General features: G+C 58.7%; 1 protein-coding gene across 1 annotated transcript; it reads right to left on the bottom strand.

The window, feature by feature from the left end:
• On the bottom strand, positions 1-11,648 carry TM6SF2 (transmembrane 6 superfamily member 2). Its single transcript, XM_077842163.1, has 10 exons — positions 11,325-11,648; positions 8,388-8,491; positions 7,509-7,606; positions 6,941-7,044; positions 6,089-6,171; positions 5,604-5,728; positions 4,081-4,182; positions 3,615-3,707; positions 3,043-3,162; positions 1-1,130 (listed from the first exon to the last, which is right to left on the bottom strand). Exons 1-10 carry the CDS (start codon positions 11,414-11,416, stop codon positions 924-926), a joined length of 1,128 nt encoding a protein of 375 aa, XP_077698289.1. The 5' UTR covers positions 11,417-11,648; the 3' UTR covers positions 1-923.

The raw sequence follows: 11,648 nt of genomic DNA, 5'->3' as shown, positions 1-11,648 counted from the left end.
ATGATTTTATTCTGTAAACGGTTTGTTACGGAGGGTCTCTGGCACCTCCCTTCTTTAAGCATTGCAGCATGGCTAGGGAACAAAGCCTCCCCCACCCACCCGACATGGCTTTGCAGAACAAGAGGACCCTGTGAGCAGCAATCCTTAGGGAGACGCAGGCTGCAGGGTGCCCCATGGCACCGACAGGGGCAGGGCAGTGGGAGCAGGCTTTGGAACGGGAGACAGGTTCCCCCAAGCCAGGACATGGCCAGTCACTCCAGAGCCAAGCTCCTAAACACCACCAGGGTCACAGCAGCCAGCACAGCCTCAAGGCACCTCTGCCTCCATCACCTTTCCCCTGGTGCCAGGGCAGCCTGGACCCCAAGGGCCGTCCCGGCAGAAGGGCCCACAGCTGCCAACACCATTAAGGACTCCAAGGCAAAGGCCAACAGGGAGGCAGGGGGAAGAGGGCTCAGAGCAACCACTCGGCACCCTAGGCCTGGTGGTTGGTGCTAGGGAGGGGAGGGAGACACACGCCCTCACTTCAGAGCGCTCCCTTCTGGCAGGGTGAGGAGTGCCGCTGAGGGGCTGAAGTGCCAATCAGGCCTGGAAAAGAACTTCAGAGCTCCATGAAGGATGGGGGGGGCGGGGGTAGCCCAGGGCCAAAGAGGAGGAACAAGACCCTGCCATGCACAAAATCCCTGACCGCCTGCTGTAAAACTCCCCCCCACCCCCAAAGCAGGGATCCTCCTTCCCTTCAGTGGCTTGTCCCCTGGAGCCACATGGCCCGGTTATTAACCCAGCAGGGACGGAGATTTCGTCATTCTGCTGCCTCCATCCAGGCTGAGCGTATTGGGGCCCGGGGGGGGGGATGTTCGGGGAGGGAGGGTAGCAGCTCCCCCTTGCAGTGTCCTGGCACTGGAGGCAGGAGCCAGGCTTTCTCCTCACTGATGCTTCTTGATCCCATCCTGGCCGGTGGGAGCAGCTGGCTGGAAGAAGCCAGGGCTGTGGAGACAGCGGTAGGCGAGGAGGTGCGGGCCCAGCGCATAGAGGATGTTGGTGAGGAGGAAGATCCACCAGACCTCCTCCGGGGTGCGGTAGGGGTAGGGGGTGCGGTGGTGCAGGGAGGAGCCCACGTGGGAGAACTGGGCCTGAAATGCACAAGAGGGGCAGGGTGATGGGAGACGCTGCCCACGGCACCTGCCCCATGAGCCCCCTGCCAGCCCCTCCCTCTACAGTGAGTGGGAAGCCTTGCCCTGGTGGGGCCCCAGCGAAATGACTTGGCTAAGGGGCAGTGAGCGGGTGCCAGCGGACAGTGCTGGCTCCCACCCCTGGGCGCAGGCCCCAGGTTCGAGAGGAAGGCTGAAGGGAAAGCACCTTTGATTCTATTGCACCATGGAGACATAGCCAACAGAACTCATGTCCACAAGACTGTAAGGGCCAGACGCTCCCATCTCAGCTCCAGCAACCTGCCCAAACAACGGGGGCGGCTTCTCACACTGCTCTGCACCCAGCAGCTCCACCACAAACAACAGGGGCAGGGGCAGATTCTCCATTTAGAGCAACAGGGATTGCTGAGGGCTGATCTCCTTTCAAGTGCTGGCCCCATTCCCCACCCCTGCAGCCCAAGTGTCACAAGAGGGTTAGACCCTGTTATGCATAAATCCAGCAGGGCCAAGAACTAGGGATTAAAGAGGGTAAGCCCCATCCTCATGCACCAGGGCATAAAAGTGCATCAGCAGCTGGGGTCAGGAAGGAATTGCCTTGGGAAGATAATGGTGCACAGCCAGGCACACAATGGGGTTTGTCCCCAGGGGAATCCAACACTGGTCCCTGTTGGGCCAAGGGGTTTGGGCTAGCCGGCCCCAGGGCTACACTGGGGCAGCCGTACCCATGCTGATAGCAGGGCTGCATGTTCCCCCATGCCCTGTTGATAGCTACACGGGGCGCTGGCTCAAGTCTATTTCTGTGAAACTAATCCACGTCCGCCATTAACATCCGCTGAGAGAGTAATTATAAGGCTCTGCTCGTTGCCATAGAAACTGCTCCACATGCAAACCCAAGGACGGGGGAATCGTGAGAGGTCAGAACATGCTTGTCCAGGAGCCTAGTGCAGGGGCACTGGCCCAGTGACACACCAGCCCTTTAATGCATTGGCCCTGCACTGCCCGTGACTCCCGCCTACAGACAGCATTGCTCTTGCTGAACCACGGAGCGGGGCTAGGAGCGGGACTGACTAGTAGCTAGGTGGCTCGGTGCAGTGGCAGATGCTGTTTGCAGTTCAGAGCCCTGTGCCAGCCCGGAGGAGGGGTGTGAAGGCTGCTGGGACCATGGCCTGAAACCTAGGCCTCCCCCGAGACACGGGCTCAAGGAAAGATCTGGGAAGCTGGCACTGACAGCTGAATCTGCCACTCCATCCCAGTGGTAAGTTTCAGAGCAACCTCCGGCTGTGCTTTGAGCAGAGCGCGATTTCCAGGTGTAAACAGGGGTGACTGTGGTTCCAGAACATCGTGTCCCCAGGCCTGTCCCCTCCTACACCCACAGGGAGACCCGGAGGCAAGAACAGCACAGAACCCAAGGCAGGAATCAAACGTCCCTGCAACTCCAGACAAAATAAGAGGGATAAGCCTCAGTTTTATCTCGTCCCCCGACTCCAGAGCTGGAGCCCTCATGTGGCTTAGCAGTGAGGAGATCCTGGGTTCCCAGCATCTGTGGGACCCCAGTGGACAGGGCTGGACCCACCCCTTGCCCCTCCCCTCGTTTTACAGCGGACTGAGTTAAAGAAAAAAACCACCAGGACACTTGGGTTCTATTCCTAGCTCTGCCGCAGACTGGCTGGGTGGCCTTGGCCCAGTCACCTGCCACCCCCAACCCCTCCCATCTCCCTCTAAACTGTGAGCACCTGGGGGCAGGGACTGTCTCTCACTCGCCGTTGATGAAGCCCCAGCAGAACGGGGCCCTGTTCTCATCCACAGTCTCTACTGCAATACCCCTACTAACAGGCCCAGGGTCTGCTGCTCCCCAGGGGCTGTGCAACAAATCCCAGCCCCAGCCCCTCGTTACCTGCGCTACGGCCCCAGCAAACACCAGGGCCCAGTCGGGCAGCCATGTGCAGCCAGGCCGCAGGAGCCCATAAATGCCAAGGCAGAAGAACGGGAGGACGTAGAACATGTAGACCAGCATCTGGGAGCAAAGGGAGAGAGGTCAGCACAGGCCTGAGCCAGGGCAAACTGTGAGCACAGGGCAGGGACTGGGAGAAGTAAGGAAGCGAGTCCAAGAACAGAGGTAGGCCTGGACCGGAGCCCTGGATGCAAAACTGCCCTGGGCTTGCAGGAATGCCCAGCAGGATGCTCAAAATCCCAGGCCCCCAGGGACACCTACAAGCAGCCCCAATGTTCCCAGGTAGTTAAAATAAATGAATAAGCAGCACCCTCTTCTAAGGGATTTAGGTGCACAAGTCTATACACTCCAACATCCCATACGGCCCTTTATAGAGCCTCCCCCTGAATCTCTCTGGGCCTGAATTCCCTGCCTGGACAATGGGGATACTGATTCCGCCATTCTCCTACCCTTTGTCCGGCAGCCTCCAAGAACCTGCACGGAGAGCAGCTGGACCCAGTGGGCTCCACACTCACCTGCACTTTGGGGTAGGCGACGGGGTCACGCAGATATGGCTCGTACTGGTAAATGTAGTTGAAGCAGGAATCGGACGGACAGTCCAGGACCACCTGGAGACACAAGCAGAGTGCATGGGAGAGCCATCTCTGATCCCCCCACACCGACCCCTCACCCAGTTGCCCCCAGGAGATACAGAGTGCATGGGACAGCCAGATCTGAGAGCCCACGGCCATTCCCCACCCTCACATCAACCCCAGGCCAAGCTGCCCCTCTGAGATAAGCAGAGTGCATGGGAGATCTGGCCCCTGTCCCTGCCCCTCCCACATGCCCCACTGACTCACAGACTTTAAAGCCAGAAGGGACCACCATGTTCATGTAGTCCAACCTTCTGCACATTGCAGGCCCCAGAACCTCCCCTTCCCTACTTCTCCCCTGTAATAGAGCCCAACCCTCTGGCTGAGTCACCGACTGGCCAGCCCTTACCAGCCCTCTGAAGAACGTGAACGTCGCAGCCACCAGCAGGAACAGGATCAAGCCCAAATCCAGGGGCCGCTGATACAGACTTCTCTGCTGCTCCGCCACAACCTGAACACAAGCAGCCGCTGTGGGTGTCAGGGCCCGGGACGCTGGCCCTTTAAGTGGAAAACTTGAAAGGGCCAAATTTAAAAAGCCAGTTCTCTTTGCCTCCCCCTGGCTGGGCAGAAACCTCGATCCAGGGCCAGCAGCCCCAGGGGAGTCTAGCTCAGGACAGGCAGCGTCTCCTCCCTTTGAAGGGCGGATCCATTCCCAGCCTCAGCACATTCTGCTTTTAAACAGGCAGTGAGTGGCGGGAACCTCCTGCCAGGGCTGCTCTGGAGACTGAGGTTTCCAGAGAGAGGCCTTGCTCCGCGGGAAGGGAGGGGGACGAGGATGGACAGGGCTGCGTTCATCCCCCATTCAGATGCAAAAAACATTTTTTAAATTAAAGTCCCTTAAAAGAATAAAAGGAGGGGGTGGTTCCCCCCGTCCTGAGCCCAGTGAGTTAAGGATAAAGGGCTCCGCAGCCGTCCCTAGGCAGGGCAATCAGACATGCCCAGGGCCCTTCTCCCGTCCACGCTGCATTGGACTCACATCTACAGCTCTGCGTGGGCTAGTGCAGTGTTTCTCAAGGACCAGTCCGTGGACCGGCACCGGTCCGGAGGTCTCCCTGACACAGTTTAGGATGGCAGCAAGCCGGTCCCTGGTATCAAAACAGTTGAGAAACACTGGGCTAGAGGCCAGGACCGGAACGGGAGGCATGAGACCTGGGTTCTGTTCAGTGATCCTGGGCCCGTCTTGTCTACTCAGCTTGGAGCAGCCCTGCCTGTCTCTCGCCGGATCTGTGCAGCGCCTGGCACAACGGGCGCTGGAAGACGCCCCCAGGCCTAGTGGTGCCAAAGCAGCATCTCCGCTCAGCTAGCCAAGGGAGCGGACAAGCCTGAGCGGGTGAGACACACACCAACCAGCAGAGGGCAGCAGCGCACAGACACATTAACAGGGAGAGAGTGTGGACCCGGCACCAAAAGCAACTGCATTTGCCCTCCTGGCGAAAGGGTGCCAGCCAGCTGTGCCTGCGATGAGGGCTGGGTAAGGGATCGGGGCAATTCCTGCCAGGTTCGCTCATCCACCCCCAGCCTCCAAAACGGGGGTTTTCTCAAACAACGGTGTAAAATACGGGGCTGGAATATGGGAAAAACCAATCAGCGGCTTGAACCCGAACCAAGCCCTTAGCTCGGATGGAGGCCAGTGATGGAGAAGGGGGACCCGGCTCCGAGAACAGCGCCCCAAGGCTCGGTAATGATCCCAAGGGGCCAGGAGCTCAGTGTCCCAGCCCCAATGGAAGATGTCACCTGCAGATTCCCTAGCCACAGGCAGGGGGGTTGGCTCCGCACAGGCCCAGGGCACCCCCTGCCCAGTCACCAACACCCGCACGTTCCTTGCAGGCCACCTGCCCCAGATGGGGACCCCCAGCCCACCAGCCCGCCTACCTTCTCAGCAGTGCAGCAGGGAAGGGATTTTGGCTGGCTGAAGAGTCTCATCCCAGCCCAGATTGGGATCAGGATGTAGGGCACATTGAGCAGAAAGGAGGGGCGGATCTCAGAGCTGTACTTCCCTAAGAGAGAAGAGTCCCCGGTTGTGCGTGGAGCAAGACCAACCCTAGAGACCGGCACCTTTGGTTAACCCCATGGAGAGTGCGTAGCAACACCCCACTCCTCCCACATTCCCCCCTGCAACATTCCACCCCTATGGGGTGGGAAAAGGGGGTTACTGCCCCACGCACACCCCAGCTTCTCTGCCACCAAGGGGGCCTGTCTGCCAGTTTTAGTGATGCATGCTGGACTTAAACCTGCAACTCTGGGGTGTGTCCCTGCAGAGGCAGAGCGGAGCAAGGGCAACACGGGAAGGACACAGAGACCAGAGCTCAGAGCGGAGGGTAGCTCCCCAGGGCTTGTTGCTGGCAGGCACCCCATACCTAACATGTTCCCAGGCAGGAAGACAACAACGCTCATCATCAGGGAGCCCAGCCAGTAGAGACCCAGGGTCCTGTAGTTCTTCCTGGGGAGACAGTGGAAATTCAACACCCTCTTGGGGCTCACCCCATCACTCAACCCCTGCTGCATTCATAGGTTTCTTCCCCTCGCCTGCTCTCCGGCATTAGTGGCAAGGTGGGGTCAGCCCTGCCACGCTCACAGCATGTGGGTTCAGAAGCGCACTCCACCACCCCAGAGCAGCCTCCCCTCCAACAGCCGCTCTTCCCTTGCAGCATCCCAGCACTGGGAAGGGACTGCTACCCTGCCTGGCTTCCCACCACCAGAGCGCCCTGGCTGCAGGCCCTCACCAGCCCAGGAATTCTTCCTCACATTGGCTCCAGGCGCTGCCCATTCCTCACAGGGCTGCTACCAGCTGGGCAGGGCACATCCATGCCCGGAGTTTCCCTCGCCCACCTTGGGCTGCTGCCCTGTACCGACTGAAGCTCCCCACTGTTCCTGCACTAGAATCAAATGATAAGAGGGCTGGAGTTCGGGTCAGTTACTCAGCCCGGCTCTCCATGCCCATGGCCGGGAGGTCCCCTGAGAACAGGCCCACGCAGGAGATTTCTGCCGCTTCCAATCCTGGCTGGGACCTTGTGCAAAATACTACTGGACAGCTGACTATGGTTCTCTTAGCGCCCCCCCTTGCCCCCCTCCCCAGACTGTTCCAGCAAAAAGCAACCCCCACTCTCCTCCACCCACCACTTGGAAGCAGCCATGCAGTGCCCTGCCAGTGAGAAGCCCAGTGAGTGAACAGGAGACCCCAATTGGCTGCAGCCCCAGTCCCCTCTTACCTTTGTGTGATGGCTATGATCATGGCGAGGTAGAGAAGGTAGTGCACAATGCCATCCCAGTAACAGATCATGATGCCGTAAGCCGTGCGTAGGTACGGCTCGCCCTGCCCACCAGAAAGGCATCAAGTCACTTCCCCAGCTGGGCATGACGACGCAGGCTCCAGAGATGGATCCGCTCAGCCCAATGCCCACATGCTCCTGCCCCTATCTGGCTACTCTACCAGTGCTCCTCCCCGCTCCCTGACGGGCATGGGGAGCTGCCGGTGGCTTAGGAGATGGAGCTGTGCCCCTGTTTAACATACGCACTGAGCTGAAGCCACAGCTCATTTAAAGGAACAAGGGGTCAGATCTCCAACATGGTTGCTTAGACCTCTGCCAATAAGTGCAGCATGGCTTTAAATCCCCTTTGCACCGGGGGAAGTGCCTGCCCGCAGGGGATCAGGCCCATGGTGTTTGTAAGGGAGCAGGGATGGGACGCCACGGGGTCTGGCCAGGGCAGTGTGATGTTCTAGCCTCGCTGGCAGGCATCCCACTGGGAATGGGCAGGTGACGGCAGCCGGGGTGGTACCTCCTTCATGTAGAACTCCATGAAGCCGCTGATGTAGCCATCCTCCTCCAGTGAGATGATCAGGTCGATGACAGAGGTGAAGGAGAACACCGTGAACACTGCAGGTGGGGAGAGAGGGAGGCAGGCTCACCTCTGTAGGGGGCCCCCAGCCACTTCCCTGCCAGGCTGCCCTGGGTCCCCCAAACACACAGGCCTCTCCCCAGCTCAGAGGGGACCTGCACTTGCAGTGACAAGTCCCAGCCTCACCTGTCAGCAGGGGAATTCTCCGCTCCCTAAAGCATGAGGGGCACAAGCCAGGTGGAGCAGGCACGGGGCAGGAGCCACCCACTGTCCGCCCTGCTTGTGGAGCTCAGCCCCGGAACCACCCTCGGTGGGAGCTTCGTTCATTTGTTCTTTGGCAATTGAGACCCCGTCCAACCTCACTCCCTTGTTGCAGAGCCCCCCCCCACCCCGCCTCTCGCAGGCATCGCAGCCCTCGCCACTCCCTGCACAAGCTGTCATGCCAGGAGCCAGCGTGTGCCTGCTGATGTGATGTTTTTGCCAGGCAGGCACCTTTCACCAGGGGACTGAGCTGTGCCCTCACCCCGCATGGGCTGCCTGACAGCTGTCACATAGGAGCAGCCTCCAGTCACTGGCAGCCAGGGCTAGATCTGGGCCTGACGTGGGTTCTTCAGTGCACTACGCATCCCCTGCACCATCCAGAGCCACTGGCACCGGCTCAGACGCGTCTTCAATTCCCCCGAATCTCGCCCACCCACCTGCCACCAACAGAGACACAGGGCTCATCCAACCACATTGGCTTGCTGCCTCTCTTGCCCAGGTAGGTGAAACAGGAGACAGGAAGGGGTCACTAAGCAAGGCCGCCCTGCCGAGACTCACCATAGAAAAGGGGATCCTGGGAACGGCTCCCTTCGCCCAGAAGATACACCATGGAGAACAGAACCAGCAGCACCAGTACCCCCATCACCGCGATAGCCACTGGGCTGTAATACACGCCGACAAGGGACAGGTCAGACTCTCGCAGTGTGACGCAAGGGGCTGCTGAGGGCAGGGCAACGCCCCTGCCCAGCCTCTGGCCCAATTAACTGCCCCATCTCCTCTTAACGTGGGGATGAAGCCCATCCGCAGAGGAGACTGAAGACAGTGGATGGAGTAAATGGGAGTTTTGCCATTGAGTTCAATGAGACCAGGCTTTCCCCCCGCGCCTCAGTTTCCACCACTCCCCATGACCCTGTTGGCAGAGTGGGTAAGAGGCCACAGCCTGGGGTCCGATCTTGCTCACTCCTGCTGAATTCTGAGGGGTTACTCTAGATAGTGGTGCCTGGACCCCCAATAAAGTACAACTGTCTGGCTGGGATCCCTTGGGCAAACCCACTGGGCGGCAGCTCCCAGCTGGGATCCTGTGGAGCACAGCCTCCTTGGGTGGAGGGAGGGGCCTCTTGTAGCAGAGCAAAGGATCCTCCTGCTGCCTAGGGTTTTGCTTTTGGAAGGGGTGGGGGACAGGAGGGGTTTTGCCAACACCAGCCGCTTGATGCAGCAGGGTTCAAAGTACATCCAGTTTACAAGCCGGGGCAGGCCAAAAGCCGAGCCCTCAGGCTGAGCAGAGCACACGGCAGCATCCATGCGGCAGAGCAGATCCGATCAGATCAGAGCCGGGCAGATTGAGTTCAAACACTTAGGAAGGGCCTGATCCAACATCCCCTGCAGTCAGAGGGAGTCCTGCCTGTCTGCTGACTTTGTGGGGTTGGGCGGGACCCTGGGTGGGGAAATGCCCCCAACATGCAGGGTACTAGGAACAAGCAGAGGTTGACAGTGCTGCAACCCCCATTCACCCATCCAACTTTGCTTTTCTTGGAGCCAGGTCACCCCTTTGCTCCCATGGGTACAGGACAGAGCTCTGCTCGGTGACAAGGGGCTTTGTGATGAATACGAGGCGATTCCATAACTCGGGAGATGAAGGTAGCACTAGGGAAGCAGGAGAAAAGAGAGAACCATAGGTCCATGTCAATTATTATTTATATTATGGTCGCACCTAGAAACCCTAGCCAAGATCAAGGCACTACAGAGACACATGAGGGATGGTTCCTACCCCAAAGAGCCTACAGTCTAAGTAGACAGGGCAAAGGGTGGGAGGGGAAACTGAGGCAAAAGAAGGGAAACGACTTGCCCAAGGTGTGACATAACTGAGCATGGAGGGAAATGACAGGCACTTTCTCCTCCTGAAATTCAGACCCAGCACCCCAGCAGAAGCTGCTTCGAGAAGTCTCCTGCACAAGTACAAAGACAGGGCCTCGTCTCTCAACCGTCCAGGCCATTGTTACAATGGGCAAAATGCCAAAGCAGGGGCCACATGCTGGGTTTTATTCTGAAATGTCATTGTAGTTGAAATCATTAAGATTTCCATCTCCCTTCCCAGGTGCGGCACTGCCTTCACACAGGAATATGGATGGCCATGAGCTGATGCACTGTTATCAGAGACCATGTAAACCGATTAGAAAGTGAATCTATAATGAGGGGATAGATACTGCAAATTTGTGCTAGGACAGAGGGAAATCCATCCCGAGCTCTCTTCTGCTCTTCCAAGAAGCAATTTCATTAGCTGTAATAGCTACAAGACCAGCAGAGCTACCCTTTTTGCTTTGTGAGCTATAAAGCCGAAAATATTAAGGCATTTTCCAATAAAGCCTTTCACCCTGTTGCAAAAAAAGAGAAAGCCATTGCTAATCCTGGCATTCAACAGGCGGGGTTAACAGCTTACACTCCGAAAGTATCACCCATCAGCCAGGGAGCTCATCTGCGGCCCACAGACTGCGGGACAGCAGAGAACAGCCTCAATTAAGCAAGGCTGAGGGTCCCCCGGCCCTAGCTCACACAGAGGAGCGGAGGTCAGGCTAAAAACCCGGGGTGTGAACAAGTCTCTGGGTATATTTAATGCAGCCGTGCTCCAGTACTGCAAGAGGCGGAGAACAGTCTGTGCCTGGCCTTAAGAAGTAACCCCCAAAATACCAGTGATGGGGGAGATGTGAGCAAGTGCTGTCTAAAGTGCCCCGTAGAGGCTACCCCGCCACTGTCATTACTGACAGTAATTACAATAACACCCACAGGCCCCCAAGAGACCAGGGCCCCATTGTGCCAGGCGCTGCACAGACAGACTAGGCCCTCGGCCAAAGAGCTCACAATGGCACTAGATAAACACTTGCTGTGTCCCCATCTCTGTTCGGGACGGAGATCCTTCCTTTCATCCCACCCTTTGGCTGCCTTGTCTTCATTAGAGGGCAAACTCTTCAGGGCAGGGGTGGCTCTCAGCCTGCCTCTGTGCAGTGCCCGGCATGGTGGGGCCCTGAGCAGACTGGAATACAAATAATAAAGGCAGATTTGCACATGCTTTGTTTCCACCTTTACACTACAGGGAAATCACAGCTAGGTAGATTCCAAGGCCAGAAGGGACCCTTGTGATCACCTGGTCTGACCCGGATAACACAAAGCCAGAGAACTGCCCCCAAACCCCTCCTTCTTTGTTGTTCCCTTGTCTGGGGGGAAAGACTAGAAACAGGTCCTACAGCTGGGCACCCAGTCCTAGGAGCACAGGGACGGGCCCTCGCCAGGCGCCAGGCAAGGGGTTGTTAAGAAGAAAGAGGGAAACTCTCCTGCTCTGGCTTTAAAACTCCCAGCGCCAGGCTGTGGCAAAGGCTTCCCCAGCGATTGCACAAGGCAGGGGACTCAGGCCGGGGCGGCCCCGCAAGCCCGGCAGGCGCAGCCCCAAAGCCTGCGCGCCCCCGGGAACGCAGCGCAGCGCAGCGCAGGCCGGGTACTTACTGCGCCAAGGCGGCGATGGAGTTCAGCGCGCAGGACACCGGGAAGGCGGCGAGCGACAAGCCGACGGCTCCCGGGACCGCAGGCAGCTGCATGGCGGAGGGGCCCCGCTGCCAGCCCGCTGCCAGCAGCCTCCCACCCGCGCTCCTTGCTGGGGCCAGAGGGAAGCGGACAAAAGTCCCCCAGAAGCGCCCGGGCCAGTCAGTTGCCCCGAGTCCAACCCAGCCCGCCGCGCATGATCCCCGGCCTCCATGCAAAGGTCGCAGACTTTCGTCCCCCGGGCGACTCTCTCGTGCCCAGCCTGAGTCAACACGGCGCGCTCCCGGG

This window comes from Eretmochelys imbricata, chromosome 25 (assembly GCF_965152235.1).
Source record: "Eretmochelys imbricata isolate rEreImb1 chromosome 25, rEreImb1.hap1, whole genome shotgun sequence".
Classification (NCBI taxonomy): Eukaryota; Metazoa; Chordata; order Testudines; family Cheloniidae; genus Eretmochelys; species Eretmochelys imbricata.
The sequence above is the reverse complement of the archived record's forward strand: the minus strand, read 5'-3'. Positions and strand labels throughout refer to the sequence as shown.